Source organism: Hemicordylus capensis, chromosome 6, assembly GCF_027244095.1.
Source record: "Hemicordylus capensis ecotype Gifberg chromosome 6, rHemCap1.1.pri, whole genome shotgun sequence".
Lineage (NCBI taxonomy): Eukaryota > Metazoa > Chordata > Lepidosauria > Squamata > Cordylidae > Hemicordylus > Hemicordylus capensis.
In genome coordinates this window covers 157807612-157826916 of record NC_069662.1, presented here as the reverse complement: position 1 = coordinate 157826916, position 19305 = coordinate 157807612, and the positions used below count along the sequence as shown (strand labels likewise).

Genomic DNA, 19305 nt, shown 5'->3' with positions numbered 1-19305 from the left:
ATTTCTGGAGACGGCTGCCTAGAAAAGACCCAAATAACCTTCCAGGAGGGAGGCGTGTCGTGTGTACGTGTGTGCAGGCTGCACAAGGGAGCTCCGAGGTGCCTTGCCTGCGGCACCTGTAGGGGAAAGGGAAACTGCGGTAGAAAACATCTCCTCCGCTGTAGCATTTTCGAGCTCTTGGCGTGACCGGACTACAAAATGAACCCTGCTTTGTCTTTAAGAAGAACGAGGCAGGCTCTTGAATGGCAGAAGGCCCAGAGCGGGCCGCGGAGAAAGGGCAGGGCTGGAGCCGGGCTTCTCCAGAGCGGCGGCTTCGCCATCCTTAGCAGCTGTGGGTGGTGCGTGGCGGGGGGGGGGGGGGCGCAAAAAATCACCGGGGAGCCTCCGAGAGGATGAATGGAGAAGCAGTAGCAGGGCATGCTGGGAAGGGAAGATAAGGACGGAGGAGGTGCCAGCAGCGGGTGTCTCAGGTGGGGTGTGGACAGGAGGACGGAGAGCGAGAGGTGGCCCGAGACGGGGCTCTGGGCAAGAATGTGGAGGGGCTAGGAAGGGCGCGGACGCTGGTGGCGACGTCCGTGTCCCGGAAATGCCACGACAAAGCGGTGTCCTGGTGGTGGGCGTGGCGAGCAGCTGCTGCCTAGGGCGGGAGACGGGCCGGAGGCTGAGCGGGCCGGGATGCTGCTGTTGCGGCGGGAGGGCTTGGGTTGCGGAGCGGAGCGGGGGAGAAGGTAGCGCCGCTTGCCCAGGGGCTCTCTATTGGCTGCACAGAGGCGCTCGGGAAGGTGGTTGCGGGAAAACCTTCACAGTCCCCTTGATGCAGGGAATGGTGATCGCATCTGCTTCAGATGCAGACCCAAACGAGCGCAACCATGGAAACGTGACGGGTGTCCCATAGTAACCTGCAACAACAACGTTATTGATCTCCGTCCTTCCTTCCCCTCCCTGCGTTTGCAGCAGGCTGGTCCTCTTGGCGCCTGGTCCTTCCGATTGTGCTGCCCAGGCTGGCGTGTGGCCGGTTGTGCATGTGAGGGGAGCTCCCCACCGACTGCCTAGGAGCCCCACGTAAAAGGAGGGCGCTTTCTCCCTCCACTATGACACTCCCAAAAGGCTTTGTGTACAAGATATATAAAAAACACTGATTGCCCTTGGACAAAGGTTGGCGGGAGGATCCTTCCCCCCCCCCCACCGTCCTTGCCACACTCAAGCCGCTCTGTAGGAAGCATTCGAGGAGACAAACCTGCCCGCCCACCCGGGCGAGCCCGGCCGCATTCTCACGACGCCAGTCACCCCTGCTGCGAGTGTTGTAGTGGCTGGGGCGTGTGCGTGCGCGCTGGCGAAGGAGCTCTCTCCGGCTCTCGCGTGTTACCCAGAGAGTTCTAGCAGGACGCGAACGATTGTGATCCGGGCAGCGCGCGAGGAGACTCTCGCCTTCCTCCTAAATATGTTCAAGTCATTGTTGCAAAGAGGTGGGGGTGGAGAGAGAGAGAATGACGACCCAAAAATCCCACATTTATGCGTTTTTTTCTCCAAAGGGCGTTGGGTTTAAAGAAGCGAGAGAAAACATCAGAACTCTCCCTCTCTCCTTTCTCCACTCCTCCCTCAGCTCCCGTCTCCCTTCCTTCCCCCTCCCCACCCCACGAATAAACATCTCCTCGCAAGTGTAAAAGCCAGCTTCCTGACTAAAGTGACCAAGCCGATGGATTATTAAGTAGTAAGCCTGTGTTGTAAGGAGACCGGCAGGCACGCTCTTTTCTTCCCCAGCCCAGCATCCTCCTCCTCCGTTCACAGCCAAAATGAAGGAAAAGGCAATGATTAAAACCGCCAAAATGCAAGGAAACGTCATGGTAAGTGGCTGTTGCCGCCGCCTGGGTTAACTCCGGGGCGTCTTTTCTAGGCATTGGGTTGATTCAATGCAGCCCACCTTCTTTCTGCTTCTTCAGGAAAGCATGATCTGGGCAATCCACGGGATCTCCCCTACACCTTGCTTTGGGAGCTCAGCTCTTTAAATCTTAGATCGGTCTGGCTAGGGTGGTTCCCCCCCTCTTCACGCCCAGTCTGACGGTGAGGGTCTTTGCTTATGGATATGCTTTTGTGCCTTCCTAGGTTTTTTTTTAAACTAAGGATCTGAGAGAAAGTGAGAATGTGTGTGGTTGAACTTGAACCTGCGGATTTGAAGGATCTCTTCCCCCCACCCCACCCTCACCCATTGTCTGCACTTTGATAAGCAGATAAGTGTGGCACTGGCGTTGTCTCTTTACCTAGGACCCTGTGGAAGGGACAGAGGTTTCAGTGGCAGATTCCAGGTGAGACAGCCCTGAACTCTTGCCTGAGGATTATAAGATGTCTGGAGAAGGTGGCAAATTTGGGGAGCTGAGGAAGCACATCGGCAACAGCAGCACACAGACAACTTTGACAACTTGAGGGCTGGTGTGTGTGCCTCATCCCCTCCACGTCCCTTTCTGCCTCTTTTCGAGGCAGTGATTATATCTCTTCTCCCCCTCCTCCTTCTCTATTCTTGGCTGGCTACTTTTTGAGCAATTTTTAAAAAGCTGATCTCTCCAAGGAAATGCTGGATGCCATCTTGTGCTGATGGAAACACGTTTGTTTTTATCATCCTGCTGTGGTTGCCGGAGGTTGTGTGTGTGTGTGTGTGAGAGAGAGAGAGAGAGAATAGAGGCTTGTTTTAGGATTATTTACTTGTGGCCTTGCTTGTCTGAGATGTGTGGAGTGCGGACATGCTATGGTAATTCTTCTCCCAGCGGCTGACTGGCTTTAACCAATTGGGCTAGGTATCGAACCTGATGTCTTCATAGGTGATTTGTTGTGATTTTTTTTTTAAAAAAAAACTGAATAAAAAGAGTGTGGACCCATTAAAACAATTCACCTGTTGGTATTTTCTCTCTTTGCATGCCCATTAGAAACTGTTTTGCATGCCTATTACCTTGGAAAATGTGAATGTTTCCCAGCTGAATGTGGAGGGGATGACCCATGTCTCTCCTGAGATGTCTTAAAGCAGCAGCAGTTCAAGTATTGTCCTTTCGCTGACACCACGTGTTGGTGACTCACTATCTCTCCTTTTTTTTTTTTTTTAAAGGAAGTGCTTCTTCTAGCACTATCCTGCTCCTTGGCCTCTTCCGCCCCCCCCCTCCTTTCCGTAGTTCTTCCAACAAGAATGTGCAGTGCTATGTGACCTGTGAATTCAACGAAGGGAACTGAGCAGGAACTTGTGCAAACAGTTCTAAAATGCAATATTACACTCAATACCGCTCTTGCCATTGAAAAAAATTGCTAATCCTTCAGATATGCATAAAATATTTTGCACTGTCTCTGAAGTAACCCTGCTACACTCTCCGTAGCCGCTGTTCTAAAGGTCACTGAAATCTTTTGGACTTGGCTGTGACTAAAATAACAATTAACCACCTGAATTAATGATGGCTGTCTGATTATACTATCGGGCAAGCCTGTTTTGTTTCTATAGTGTCACAATATTAATAAAGAGAAACCTGTAGCCCATTATCTTTTAATGATCTCTGCAGTTAGCAGCAATGGGGACATTTCTACTGTTCAGTCAAACTGCTCCCTATTCTTTCTGACAGGGCTTTTAGTTGTAAGTTTTGGTAGGATGGAATAGATCCACATGCTTCATTCTCAGTCACATAGTGAATGAACTAAAACATGACTGTATAGCAAGAGGTAAGCGCAACCGGATCGATTTTCCATTGAAATCGGTGCTAGAACTGGCTGCAGTCCACAGACTCCATTAATTCCACAGTTGTCTGGTTTGAAGTCTTGTGGGACTGTTTTGAGTGTGGGTTGTAGATTGGCTCAACTTCAGCAGGGATCTGTTTTGAGCCAATATTGTTGAGTTACAGGTGTAGGAACTGCCTCATCACTTTAAAGATGATCCCTGATTTGCCTGCAAGGTTTTGTCTTTTCTGGAACTGATACTTCCGGACTGACTTTTGACTTCTGCAGAGCACCAACATTGCAAGCCAGGAAAAAGATTCAACTGACACCAGTGATTTAGGGGTGTGCTTCCTAGTACTTTATAAGGCTTGTCTTCATTACAAGGGGACTTGGTGTTTGGCCATTAGCAACATGTGTCTTCTGTCTAAAGCCGTTCCCATTAAAAAGAGCAATATTAATCGATAATTGGGACACTTCAGCCAAAAATACTACTTCTGGATATCTTTTTTCTTTCATCAAGATATTAATTATCAGGCTAGATTTTTCTGCTGATCCGCCATAACATTTAGTCACAGAGTGCACACTTCCTCCAGAGTCTCTAACCATGGCTGGGTAAACTTGGCCTTTCAGCAGTCGTTGAACTACAACTCCCATCATCCCCAGCCACGAGGCTGTAGGGGTCCCCTACCAATGGCCTACCACCACCACCTAATGGCGTTGCTGGAAAGTAACTTGCCTAGGGAGCAAGAGGTTGCTGGTTCGAATCCCTGCTGGTATATTTCCCAGACTATGGGAAACACCTATATCAGGCAGCAGTGATACAGGAAGATGCTGAAAGGCATCATCTCATACTGCATGGGAGATGGCAATGGGTAAACCTCTCCTGTATTCTACCAGAGAAAACCCTAGGGCTTTGTGTGCACCAGGAGTCGACACCGACCCGACAGCACAACTTTACTTTACTTTACCAATAATTTAAGTGTTTTTCTGTCATCATACACAGATTACCGCTCCCACAGTAATTTAATTGCTTGATTGTAGAAGGTCACCAGTCATTCAACCATGTTATGGCTGATATTTCTTTAGAACTCTTTCACTGTAGGTTAACATTCTGACAACTAGCTAAGTATATATCGATCTTCTTTCCCTCATCAAAAAGTCTTTGTTAAATTGAGCTGTTTCATTCTTCAAGTGTGAGACAACTTGTGAGAATTCTAACTTCGTGTGTGCCATGTTATGAATAACTTATCCTGAAACTTTTGATGTCTTTAATTATTAATTCAATTGGCTATTGGAAAAGTTTCATCTTGTGACACAAGGTTAATATTTTTTACATCCTTATGGAAATGTTGTTGGTTCTCCACTCTCCACCCTAAGTTTAATCTGGAAAAGCATCTGTTTTTATTCTACTGCATTCCATTCCATTTACCAAATCAAAAGAGGGTATATTATGAAAGTTGCAAAGCTCCCAGCTGCTCTTACTGTGCTAGTTAATTCTTTCAGTTGGATGCTTTGGTAAGTGGCCAAAGCTTTGCTTTCATATAATAAATTACTTTTAATAAATCCCACATGCCTCTGTTTTGTCTTAATATAGAATATAAACAGCTGCTTGATTTCTGTGGGGTGGTCTAGGAACATAGGGAGACCATTGGTCCATCTAGCTCACTGTTGTCTACACAGACTGGCAGCAGCTTCTCCAAGGTTGCATGCAGGAGTCTCTCTCAGACCTATCTTGGAGGTGCCAGGGAGGGGGCTTGGCACCTTCAGTGTACAAGCATACAGATGATCTTCCCAGAAACCCACCCAACCCTGCACCAAAGGGCTATCCCCAGCATAGCCACTGAATTCTTGGAGAACTTTTCTGCAGAACAGAAGGGGAACAAGGAAAGCTTGGGGAAGAACCCTGAGATGAATTAATGGTAGAGAAAGTAAAACTAAACCTCAGCATGCAAAGAAAAAGAGATTAAAAATGGCGTGGCCATGCCCCACTCAGCCAACCAATCAGCTTTACAATATTGGCTAGAAGGGAAGGGAGGAAAAAGCTAGACCAAAAATCTGGAGAGCTACTTCTAATAAGACTAGAAGCTACCAGAAACTCCCAAGCTTCTGCCTACCCCAATCCAGAAGACTCTTCTGTTAGCTCATTGATAACATAGGTCTGAACTTTGAGAGAGGGGGAGCTTGGTCCATAAAAACCTACAACCCTGAAGAAGAAAACCACCCCCTATTGAATAGATGCAAAAGTTTCACACTCCAGGAGGAAGCCACTGAAGTTATTTTGACAATGACATTTTAAAACGAATAGTTTTCCCATCAAGTGGATGTGCATTTATTTATTTTAATCAGTGCATCATACATTAGTGGCCATCCTGATTATCACTGTTTGCTTTTAGTGAGTTTGTGATGACCACGGATCTTCAGAAATGGAGAGAGGGAGGGATTCATATCATTCCAGTTTCAATGTTGTGGGGTGGGGTGGGTGGGTGATTTCTTCCCTCTTGTCAGATAGCTGAGCTGTGGGTAATGGTCACTAGAGAGCACAAATCCAAAACCTAGATTGGGAGAGTTACGGGATTGGATCTACCAGTTGCAGGTGAGCACAGCAAGAGAGAAGGCATGCCTTTGGGCTTCTGAGAGGCATCTGATGGGCCACTGTGGGAAACAGGATGCTGAACTAGATAGGCCTGGGGCCTGACCCAGTAGGGCTGAGATCGAGGACCACGTTGGGGGTCATGCTAGGTAGGCAGTCAGGGGCTAGGAATGCGTCAACTGGTTTGAAATCGAGCCAATTTGCACTCGAGCCAGCTTGGCTTGAAGGCTCGCCCTTGAGCCAAATGGGGGGTGGGGGCAGTCTGAAGGTGAGTCGAGTCAAGCCCCCACCTTGCAAGACAGCTTGGTGGCTATACTTGTCAAGGGGAATCAGGCAAGGATTTCCCTTTACAAGTAAAGGGCTGCGGTGGCGGGAGGAGGAAAGGAAAAGTTCTATCTCTTTGCCTTTAAAAATTGCTGCTGCATAGCAGGATGGCAGTGGCAGGGACTCCTTCCACCCTCCAGCCTGCTTCCCAAAGGACAGCCTGGGCCTGCCACAGGCCATTTCAGTCCTCTCTGCATGCACACAGGCTGTCATTTGGGAGGCAGGCGGTAGGGTGGAAGGAGTCCCCACTGCTGCCATCCCTGCTGCTGTGGCCACCGCTGTTGCCATCCTGCCATGCAGCAGCAATTTTTAAATGTAAAAAGATAGAACTCTCCCACCACCACCACCGCCGCCGCCGCAGCCTTTTACTTGCAAAGGGGAATCCTGTCTGGATTTCCTTTACAAGTATAGCTGTCAAGCCCCTCGAGCTGGCTTGATGGCGGGACTGGGCCGGGCTTGATTGAGCCCGAGCCACCTGTGGCGGCTCCAATCCAATCCAAATTCAAGCTGAACCGGGCCAGCTGGTTCCGTGCAGAGGCGTATCTAGGGAAAATAGCGCCCAGGGCAAACACTGAAATTGCGCCCCCTGTCCAAACATCTGACACCCATCTTTTCAGATAACTTCACCATAATATCAGCTCAAAAATACAAGTCAAGCTTGTTAATCTTTTAATATTTCAAAAACTATTTAGCAGTGGACTTAGCCAGACCAAAAAATGCTGGAAAACTACAAATTTCAGTATGCTGGGGCTCATGAAATACCCAAATACTATGTGGAGGTGTACTTGGAAAACTAAACAGAAGTGCCTGTATAATTCTCTACTATGTATTGTAGCATCACCATTACATAAGTTTTAAAAATCAATGGAGAATTTGACTTTTCCCAGATACTCTGAAAATAATTAAAAGATATGCAGAGTAAACTGTGTCACTGCTTGGAATATATTCTAGTATTTCAGAAAGACAGTTAAAATGAGAGAAAGAGAGCAAGAAACTCCCAGTGGGCCTTAATAATACGGATTTCACACTGATTCAGAGACAAACTCACCATTAATAACCATTTAATTAAGACATCACATTTAACTCACTTATCACAAGAAGCAAAGTAAGAGCAAATGAATACAATCCTAGCTTATAAACATCAGCTCATTATTCACAAGCCCTGATTCTCTGTACATAGTGCCAATCTGAATATGTGTACAGTGTCTTATATTATATAAGTAGCCCCTTCAGGGGGCTTCCTAAAGGCTGTGGGGGGGTCTGCCCTCCCCCTGCTGGCCTCTAGGGCCTCACAGGGACCAATTGAGCATGTTCGGTAGCCATTTTAAAAAATAATCTTTTTTTAAAAGAATGGCTGCTGAAAACAAAATGGCCACCGTGCATGCTCAAATGACCTCTGCAAGGCCAGGCATGGCCTCGGGCCTCACAGAGGCCATCTGAGCATGCACAGTGGCCATTTTGTTTTTGGCAGCCTTTAAAAAAAAATAATTCTACAAAATGGCGCCCCCCTTCAAGTGGTGCCCAGGGCACGTGCCCTGCCTGCCTCATGCTAGATACACCCCTGGTTCCATGCATATCCCTATCAGGGGCCAGAGTGGTCAGGTATGAGAGAAGGGTCAGTAGCACACCAGAGCTCAAAGCTGAGTAATTGTTAGGAGCTAAAGGGTCAGACAAGTGCCAAAGATCAAAGCTAAGCAGTCATCAGAAGGTCAGACAGAACCAGGAAGAAGCCAAGAATTGCACCAAGCAGACTGTCATGAGCAAGAGATAGAGGACCCAGATACTGAGCAAGGCTTTTCTCAGCCAGGAAACCCTTTATACTTCGTTCTACACAGGGAGAGGCCAATGGGTGATTTCCTAGGGTGCGGCTTGCTCAGGGCAGGGCTTCAGAAGTCTAGGATTCTGCTTGACATGTTAGCAGACTGCCCCAAGAGGCAGCAAGATAGATGCAGGACCACAGAGCAGGCAGGGCACGATACCTGTCCCTCTAATTGTGCTCCTGGTTTAGCCATGGGTTTGTTAAGAGATGATGAAGCAAACACAAAAAGAAAGCAAGGGTGGTTTATGGAGCTAGCTGTGTGCTCTGAGTAAGCATTCTTTGCCACTTCCACTGCCTGTGTCTTTGTAGAACTAAAACACTCCCAGTTTCTCTGGCTTTTCCTTGAGCCTTGAATTTTTTACTTACTCAGACTTGTCCAAATCTTTCTTGGTTTTAAATACTAGATTTATGCAGGAAGAGAGCTAGCCCAGGGGTTCTCAAACTTGGGTCCCCAGATGCTGTTGGACTACATTGGCCATTATGAGACTTGTAATCCAATCATTGGCCATTATGATGGGATCATGGGAGTTGTAATCCAACAGCATCTTGGCACCCAAGTTTGAGAACCTCTGGGCTAGACAGTCTTTGAATATAATACATGCTCCCATGGGGGTCATTTTCTTCTTCATGAACCGTGCTAACTGAGCAAAGAGGTACCTCTTTAAAGTGGTGATTCTCTTTATTGAACAGGGGGAGAGCAACTGGCCCTGCCCCATCCAGCCGCGGCACAGCATCCCTCCGGTGGCCGTTGCTGGTGTTTGTCATGTTTCCTTTTTAGATTGTGAGCCCTTTGGGGCCAGGGATCTATCTATCTATCTTTCTTTCTTTCTTTGTAAACTGCTTTGGAAACTATTGTTGAAAAGCGGTATATAAATATTGGCCGTATTCGTATTAATTCTTTCACTCCCTTAATTTCTTTTGGGCGGGGTTGTGGCTTGGTTGGTCTTACTAATTATACTTAATAGCATTTTTAACTTCCTCTCAGTTTATCTTCAGTATCTTAAGAGTTCCATGTACTTTAAAACTGGAAGGGCCTCATATTGAAGTTAAATAGGCTTAATTGAGGTCAGAATTTAGTCAGACCTTCTCTGCCTCTTCCATTTAAAGGCATTTCTGGAGGCATAGTAGTAGAGGAATTGCATGTATTCTTCCCTCCTCCAAGCCAATTTTTTGCATGGATTCGGACTAGAGAAATAGTACTGTATTTACTTGAATCCAAGACTAGGTTTTCCCATTTCTTTGATGTTAGAAATCAACGACCACTAATATTTATATACCGCTTTTCAACAAAAGTTTCCAAAGCAGTTTACATAAAGAAATAATAAATAAGATGGATCCCTGTCCCCAAAAGGCTCACAGTCTAAAAAGAAACATAAGATAGATACTAGCAACTGTCACTGGAGGTACTGTGCTGGGTGGGGGTGGATAGTGCCAGTTACTCTCCCCCTGCTAAATATAGAGAATCATCACTTTAAAAAGATGCCTCTTTGCCCAGTTAGCGGGGATAAATCAGGGGGTCATCTTAAATTCAGAGTCATCTTCTATTTGGATAAATAAGGGTAAAACCTATATTTATCTATTTTACAGGGGGCACATTTTAAATTTAGAGTTGTCTTATATTATATTTGCGTAAATATGGTATCTTCTATCAGCCTCTTTCCCTAGAGTTAGTTCTTTGTTCCCCATAACTCGCAATTTTTGTTTTACAGAATAAGGGGCACATAGGACAGGTTTTTTATTTTTAAAGTTCTTATGGGTTATTTCAGTTGCAAAGTGTCTGTCCCTTTGACCTAAGCAGAAACTTTGGTCTGGGGCCTGTGATGCTATGTTCTTCACAGGCCCTAGCCTAGTTCATTAAAGGTCCTAAATAAATCTCCACAAGTCCCATATAGCTGAACTGGGCTTCATAAGGCATGGTTGAACATGAGCTCTGTTTCAGCTTAATGTAGGATCCTCACTTTTTTCTCATCCACCGTCTCTGTCTAATGCAAATTAGGTCCATATTACTTTCATATTCTGCACAGTGCTTGAGACACTAGTACTAAATACATGTTAAATGATGATAGAAGTAAAGCAAATCAATCAGCTCTGCTGTACAGTTTAGTGGTAATATAGAAAGCCTGTTTACATAATTAGTTGTTCTGGGTTAACAATTCTGAACTCATTTTTATTAGAGATGTGCAGAATCATCCTGTTTTGCTCTGTAGGGTTGGCAGAGCATGGAATGAAATTTTATGCCACCAGAAGTGTGGAGTGTATAACATTCTTACATACCTCTTGCTGGATTGGTGAACCTTCCATCATGGGATATGGTGCATAATGGCTTGTCTCCAACTTCTATGACAAAAAGGCTACTATCCGGTGAAGGGCAAATAGAAACACCACTCTTTGCTGGATCTGGGACCTTCAGACATTGTGTTATGCATCTGTACAGGTCGATACACATTTACACGATAGTGTGTGAATAACTGTTTATTTAAAAAGAGAACTTGGTTTCCTGTTGTATGTGGGAATATAGGAAGCTGCCTTATTTCTACACTGACTAGCAGCGACTTCTCCAAGGTTACAGACAGGAGTCTCTCTCAGCTCTGTCTTGGAGATGCCAGGGAAGGAACTTGGAACCTTTTGTATGCAAGCATACAGGTAGAGCTGCCCCATTCCCTAGGAGGAGTATCTTACATTGCTTACATGTAATCTCCCATTCAAATGCAAACCAGAGTGGATCTTACTTAGCAAAGAGGACAATTCATGCTTGCTACAACAAGACCAGCTCTCTTCCCTAGTATATGCATACATAATATATGAATAATTGCATTGTGTACACTGTACACAGCCACCTAATGGTGCAGTGGGGAAATGACTTGACTAGTAAGCCAGAGGTTGTCGGTTCAAATCCTTGCTGGTATGTTTCCCAGACTATGGGAAACACCTATACCAGGCAGCAGCGATATAGGAAGATGCTGAAAGGCATCCTCTCGTACTGCATGGGAGGAGGCAATGGTAAACCCCTCTTGTATTCTACCAAAGACAACCACAGGGCTCTGTGGTCACCAGGAGTCAACACTGACTCGACAGCACACTTTACCTTTATACCATACACAGCTTTTATATGTTGACTTTCCCTAATTCCTACCTCTGTGTATATCAGTCATTCCCAAAATGTGTGCCTTGGCAGGATTGCAAGTGTGTCACAAGAAATTAGTTTCTCCAGTGAGTCTAAAGTGTATCTATCTGTAGAGGGCCCTGCTCTCTATAGAGTCTACTTCCCATTTCAATTCAGAAAATAGTGTTTCTCTTTTACTGAATGAAAAGTTTGGGAAATGCTGCCTTATGTGTTCAGGGAGAAGTGAGTGGAGAGTCAGTGACCTCTGGCAAGATCAGGGAGATGTTGACTTGCTATTTTTTGGTCCCAAGATAAATGATCCAGAAAATCCCTTTTCACACATGATACTGAACATTCATACAATCTATACAGATCTGTAGTTAGATACAGTTCCCATGTTGTGTTGAACACAGGTACAGCAGTACACTTCCTATCTGTGTATTGCATTTGAGGAACCTCTATCCAAGTTCATTTTTAATGTGAAGATGTGAACACTCCTTCACACTATGCTTATGATGTGAACACTCCTTCACATGTATGCTTATACAGACATCCAAATACAGGTACAACATAATGCCTAATGCTTAAGTAACACTAGAGTTGTCCTGTGGTTGGAGTTGACAGATCTATAGAGAAACAAGTATGAAAGACCTAGAAACAATTAGCAAAGAGGGTAGTGTTTTTGGAATTCATCTAGACAGGAACTGTTGTTTCATCCTAACGATGCTGTGATGAACTTCTGTATCTTGATTGTAGCAACGAGGCAGATATGCTACAGCTGATTATCTTCTTAATTTTTCAAATTCAATCTTCGGGAACAATTCAGGATAAATAATATCTAAAGAAGATGAAGTGTTGGGAAAAATGTTTGAATCCACTCTTTTGTGCCATTGATTAATAATAATGATGGATTCTATTGCAGCAAGGGACATCTTTTTTTATTATGCTGAATTTATATAAGCCCTACCTCTGCTTTAGGAGGCTTCATAGAGGCACTAATCCATAATATTCAGAGCATTTCTATTGAAATACTCAGAGCATTAAAAGAGTTCAGAGAAAGTCATTTGGTAAGAAATTATTATAAATTTATTGTACAATTAAAGACCACAAGAAAGACTTGTCTCAAAGAAAATGAATCAAAACTGCCTACTTTGTTAGTTGTTTTGGCATAGATACAAAGACATGTTGGATACAAATTAATACTATCATTTATAGAGATGCTGAATGTCTTTCCGTTCTTAGGTTTTCATCAGTGGCTAATGTTAGTATATTGCAGATCTTCAAGTCATCCTAAATCTTCTATAATGCTAGAAATTCCTTCAGAACACTGGGCAGCTGTTCATCACTCTTTCAATCATTCCTTTAAATGTGTTGATAATAATAAATATAATCTTTATTTGTTAGCTGCCCCATAACAAAATTTTCTCTGGGCGGCTTACAACATGACTTTAAAACATGAGATAAAAACAACATACAACAGATTAAATCATAGCAGACCAAAAAGAAAGTGGTGGGGGTAGAAAATAGAAAATACAATACAAAACAATTTAAAATACATTTTTTTAAAAAAATCCTTTAAAATCAGATCCAAACTTAAAAGGCCTGAGGGAACTAAAAGGACTTCACCGGGCATCTAAAAGAACAAAATGATGAAGCCAGGCAAACCTCACTGGAGAGGCTTTATTCCATAAATGTGGTGCAACCACTGAAAAAACCCTCTCCCTAGTAGGGGTGTGCACAAAACCAGTTTGCCTGGTTCAGTTCGAGTCTGAACTGGACTCGAGGCAGACTGGGCATTTTTGGTTTTGTGGCACTGAACACTCCCCACCCCAGGCCCAGCTCAAATTTGAGCTGGTTCAGGGGTTCTGAACCATATATTTTTTTATTTTTAAAAAATGTTTTTATACTCATCGCTATGGGTCTGCCACACAAATGACCTAGCGATGCAAATGGTCAGGGAGCATGCATGGCAGCTTCCAAAATAGTCATCACCAATGGGAAAAGGACCGAAATGTCCCTTGCATGACCGGGGGAGGCTGGTGGGGGAAGAGGAAGACTGCAGAGGACCCTCCCCCTCTGGCCGTACCAGCACCCCCCCACGAGACCGCCGAACCCGTGGTGGTGAGTACATTTTTTAAAAAAGTTTTTAGAACCCCCAAATCGGCCCCAAGCTGGCTGAGGTGGGGCACGTTCGGCTCAAGAATAAGCAAAACTGGGTCTGGTCCGACTTTTAGTTAGTTAGTTAGTTCTTTTATTGCAGCCATAGGCCAAACAGAAACAAAAGTGACAATAACAGAACCATTCAGAATTACAATAACTAGAGTAAATATAATGATACATATACAGATAAACTAAAACTACCATAAAATCAAACCTATAAAATACCATGGCGGGATGTCTGTCTCATCGCCCCATAAATAAATTTGGCTACCACTTTGGTGACTTCATCGTTAGTATCAGTCAGGTAGTTAAGATAGAAGGAATCAGGCCTACCAGGGAATTGCTCTAGTAATGGATACAGTAATTCACTCCTAGAATCACGATAAACGGAGCAGTATAGAAGAGTATGAGTGACTGTTTCCAGGCTACCCTCCCCACATGGTCCTAACCCCTAAACAGGAGGTTCTTTAGAGAACCTCCTTTGGAGCAAAGCTGAGGGTAGTACATTCAGCCTAGCCCTAGCAAAGGCTGACCTAAATTTAGCAAAATGAAGAGTGCTTAAATATCTAGCAGCCTGGTTCCCAGCTGGAAGAGAAATGCCAAGATATAAAGGCGAACAACATTTATTTCCAAGGTCAATTAGGCGTTGGTACTCAATGTCCTTTAGATGCTGAATGACAATAGCCTTCACCTTTGCAAATCACAGGGAAAAAATATAAGAGGGAGAGAGCCCCATGCCCAACCAACATTTTATTGGTGACAGTGGACAACCATGGGTTAGGGAAGGTGTCTCTCCACATATACTGGATGTATAAAGGTCGCTGAGGGTCCAAACAAAGTTTAAGCCAGCGTGTCAATGAGGCCTCCCAAGCTAAACAAGAGATCGGATAGGAACCGGTCTCCAAACATAATGCAGTATAAGAGACACATTTGGGGACTCTGAAAATCACTCTAAGGAATCTAGACTGGATCGATTCGATATCTGGATAGACCCCTTGGATCCAGATAGCGACTCCGAAGAGCATTTGAGCCACAATCTTGGCTCAAAACACTCGCAAGGCCATAGGTATAAATTGGCCACCTTTTCCATTTAAAAAGCACAAAAAGGCATATAGTGTGTTATGAGCCAGGAAGATAGTGTGTAGCCACTGCGGTTTCCAGTTCAGATTGGATTGAAAATAAATCTCAAGGTATTTTGAACTTGGTGACCTGTTCTATACTGGTTTGGTTGATCCTCCATTTATAAACTTTCCTAGAATTCGAAAATACCAAAACCTTTGATTTATCAAAGTTAATGGAAAGTTTATTTGTATTGCAATACTGGGCAAACACCTCCAAAAGTCTCATTAAACCAAGCCGAGATGGAGATAAAAGCGCCATGTCATCAGCATGTAACAACGCCAGTACTCTTACATCTGCCAGTTTAGGAGGATGGGCATCCACCTTTCCCAAAACCTGAACCAGTCCATTAATAAATAAATTAAACAGTGCCGGTGCCACTAGATAACCTTGCCTGACTCCTCGGGTGGTAGGAATATGTTCAGTTAAAGCCCCCGAGGGATCGTATCTAACTCAGATTGTGGAGTTGGTGTAAAGTCGTCTGATTAGGACTAAGAGCCTTTTATCAATAGATGTTTCACTAAGTCTAGCTCATAGTAGCTCTCTTGGTATGGAATCAAATGCAGCTCACAAGTCCATGAATGCCACAAAGAGTTTACCTTTAGAGGCCTTTGTGCTAAATGGTGTAATACCATACAGTGATCTAGCGTCGAATGGCCAGCCCCGAATCCCGTCTGCTCAGGGCCTAAGGTATGATGCTCCAACATCCAACCCTCCAACTTATCCAGAAGATGACAAGCGTAAAGTTTGCCTATCACCGATAACAAGCTAATGGGTCTATAGTTGGAAGGGGCAGAGTGAGAGCCGTATTTATAGATTGGAACCACAATGGCCTCACTCCAAAAGGAGGGAATGACACCTGTGTTATTAATCGAGGTAAACAAACTGGTTAGGACATGAGCCCACCAATCAAGGTTACCTAATACTGTCTCTGGGAAAATGAGATCAGAACCAGGTGTTTTCCTTTTCTTTAGACCCTTAACTAAATTAACTATATCATCCGACTTGAGGGTGAACCCTTGAGCTGGACCAGTTTGATGGCAAAATGTCTTGACCTTGAGCTGGTTCTCACATTCCTACTCCCTAGTAGCCACTCACCTTCCCTAATTTGGCAGAGGCACTCAGAGGAGGGCCTCCGAAGAAGATCTTAAGGTCTGGATTGGGGCATGTGGGGGCAAGGCACTCTCTCAGTTAATCTGGTCCTAAGCCATTCAGGGCTTTTAAGGTTAAAACCAGCACTTTGAATTGGGCCTGGATATGGATTAGGAGCCAGTGCACCTTATGAAGCACTGGTGTAATATTGTTTAAATACCACTTTTCATTTTTACGTTGGTGTAACTAAATAGTTTGTGAACAAAATTTCTAAAGGGATAGCACCCCAATCCCCTTTTTAATTCAATAAAGAACTTATATCTCTGGTTGATGTCTCTTTTGCTATGGCAAACTCTCTTGTTTCGCAGCTCCACCACCTTTGCCTCCTTGTGATTAGATACAGTTTAAAGAATAGGGATGTACATGAAATTGATTCTGCATTTTGTTTTGTGCTCAAAACAAAACACAGACAGCATAAATGTTTCATCAAAACAACGGTCGACCGGTGGTTTTGACAAAACAAAACTTGAAATGTTTTGAGTGTTTTGGCCATAGGGAACAATGGGGAAACTTGAAACACTCTGTTTCCCATGGGTAGCTCCTAGGGACCCCAAAGTGGTTTGGGTGGTAGGGCATGATGGGTGCTACCTACCACCTAACCTACAAAAGAAATAGGCAAGCAGGTGATTCTAAACAAATTTTTTAGGAAGCAAAAGCCAATTGGAAACTAATTCCAGAAAGCAAGGGAAAAACAGGCCTCCAAAATGGCATTTGAAATGTTGAAACGTTTCGACTCAAAATTGAGGTTTTTGTTCTGAACTTGAAATGTGACCTTTATTTAAAGGGTGTTTTGTTCTGAGCTTGAAACACTCAAAATGGCCTGATCCAAGACAATGTTTTGATGCTGAAATGTTTTGGGCATCCCTGTTAGAGATTTCAATTTTGATTTTTGCATGTTGCCAATTAAGATTCCTTTAAGTAAGTTGTGTATGTTCTGTGAACTATGCCTGTTGTTCATTGCTATTTGTATATTTGCATTTCATAATAATCTCTATTTTCTACCCACCTTCTGTGTGCTTTATATGATTATGGTAAAACTGGCTTCTCTTTGGAATATAAAGGTGGAGTTTCTTATTCAAAAAACTGCTCTACTTCATAAAAAACTCTCTTGTGGTGTTGTCCACTTGTATTAGAGCAGTTCCAATTACACAGTCATTTCAATTATGCAAAACAAACACATCTGAGAGAAAATTTGTAACTGTACATGGGGAAGGATCCAGTGCTGTATTTGTAGGCTTCCCATTTCATGAATGTGCTTGCACAGACACTGAATGTAAGGAAAAATTTCCCTCCTTAACATGGTACAGTTTGCAGCAGGCTAAGATTTAATTAACACTGTAAACTCAATATGGAAATGAAGGGCGGATAGTTGCAAGAGCCTCAAGTTGGCTCATGCCAGTGGTAAAGTCTGGTGTGTTTCACTGAGCTCTTGGAGTTTAACTTGCATGTGTGTGTTATTGTAGTGTCAGTGTGTGTGGTTCTGGTAGCTTAATAATTGAATTGTTACTTCTGTGGATTTGCTTCTAGATTCGGTGTGTTGTATATTTTATAATTTGTATTTTTAAGATGTATTTGCCATCAAGCTGCTGTGAGTGCATTCTGCAGAAAGGAGGCATAAGCATTTCTGAAACCAATGATAATTACCTGAGTACAAACTTATGCCCACGTCTATATGTGTCAACTCATTGCCTTCATTGAGGCTATGGACCATTTGCTAACTATTCAACAAACCTGGATTTGTCCCAGTGTATTCACCCAACAGGGGCTTACTGCCACCAATCCCAGCTTTCTGGCAAGTATACAACTATGATGCACATGTTTTCATACACCTGTTTTCTGTATTCCATTTATAATTTTGGTTGCACATTCTTAAGTGGGTTTTTTTAATGGGTGTATTCCGAAAATGTGGAATGTCTCTCTAAATGGGTATAACTGGGTGCAGGATCACAGCCCCGGTACCCTTAAGAGAATGGAAGTGGGAAATTTGAAATGTATTTTGCAATTATTTCTTTCCACTTTATCTATTGAACTGGTTTCTTGTAAGAGACAAAACAGCATCCCACAAGTGGAGTTTGTATTGCTTTTTCCTCCTCCTCCAGAAATGAAAACCTAATTACGAGAGCGTGAAGAATGCTTTTGCTAATGCCTTCTTATAATATGCTCTGGGGATTGAAAATTATTTTTTCCAGTTGGTGTGTAGAAGAAGCATTGGCAAAGCTTCCTCTCGTGAACTCTATATATGGATACTTTTAAAACAATATCTTTTGTAGGATGGCTGGCAAAAAATAGCAAGTTATATTCTGCTGCTTCAAGTAAGCAGTAGTAGCTCAGTCATTATTTAACACCATGTTTATATGCAGAAGATCTCAGGTTCAATCCTTCAGGAAAGGTAGGATGCAGGTGCCTTTGGCAGAACATAATCTGAAATTGAATCTCAAGGTGGAGGACTTAGTACTCTGGTGTCTGGAAAGGGCTAGGCAAGCATACCCATGGTAATATTAACAACTTCTTATTATTGTAGAAGCTTTTTTTGATCCATACTCTTAAGACTTGGGCCCCCTTTGGGTTAAATAAAGAGGTAAATTGGTCATTAGGTAATATTAATTTCTGGCTATTCTTACTACTAGCCAGAAATTAATATTACCTAATAACCAATTTTGCAGCGGGTAAATGCTTGACTAAGAAGCAGAATGTTGCTGTTTCGAATCCCCACTGGTACTATATTGGGCAGCAGCAATATTGGAAGATGCTGAAAGGCATCATCTCATACTGCACAGGAGGCGGCAATGGTAAACCGCTCCTGTACTCTACCAAGAGAAAACCACAGGACTCTGTGGGCGCCAGGAGTCGAAATCGACTTGACGGCACACTTCATTGTTACTACCGTTGTATCTATATGCATCTTTATGTACTCAACCCTAGTATCTCCATTTAAAGGGTCTCTGGTGGTAGAGCTAGGAAAGCTGCCTGCCTGAGAGCCTAGAGAACTGCTAGAACAGTTCTCTGGTCAGAACAAAGGAAACTGGATTTAGATGGTCTTAAAGGAGTTTCCTCTATTCCTTTATGTTTGTAATAAAAGCTACAATATAGTACTTGCCTCCAGAAAAAGTTGAGCGGGGGTGGGGGGGGGAGGTTATGTGATGTTAAAGGACCAAGTTCTGATGCCTATCTGGAGGCAAGTAGAGGTTCCAGGAATTCATGGAATTAGCACTGGACCAAGACATTCCCATTTGTAGTCGATGAAATGTGTCTCACATGCTTCTAGCAATAGTGTAGCTACTGCTGGGATTTCCAGCTGCACTGTCCTGCATTCTAGGGGAGCCTGTATCGTAGATATGGACTGCTTCATGG

The 19305-nt window shown here is 43.8% G+C and overlaps 1 protein-coding gene across 2 annotated transcripts in view; it reads left to right on the top strand.

The window, feature by feature from the left end:
• Positions 1 to 19305, top strand: part of DPP6 (dipeptidyl peptidase like 6) — a 735952-nt gene that overhangs the window by 101138 nt on the left and 615509 nt on the right. Inside the window, exon 1 of one of the 2 annotated variants that reach the window (XM_053261858.1) lies at positions 1510 to 1844. The exons of the other annotated variant lie outside the window; for it this stretch is intronic. Coding sequence (XP_053117833.1) covers positions 1794 to 1844 — 51 coding nt within the window. The 5' untranslated portion in view covers positions 1510 to 1793. Of the gene's footprint in view, positions 1 to 1509; positions 1845 to 19305 lie in introns of those variants that run through there. 2 annotated transcript variants of the gene reach the window in all.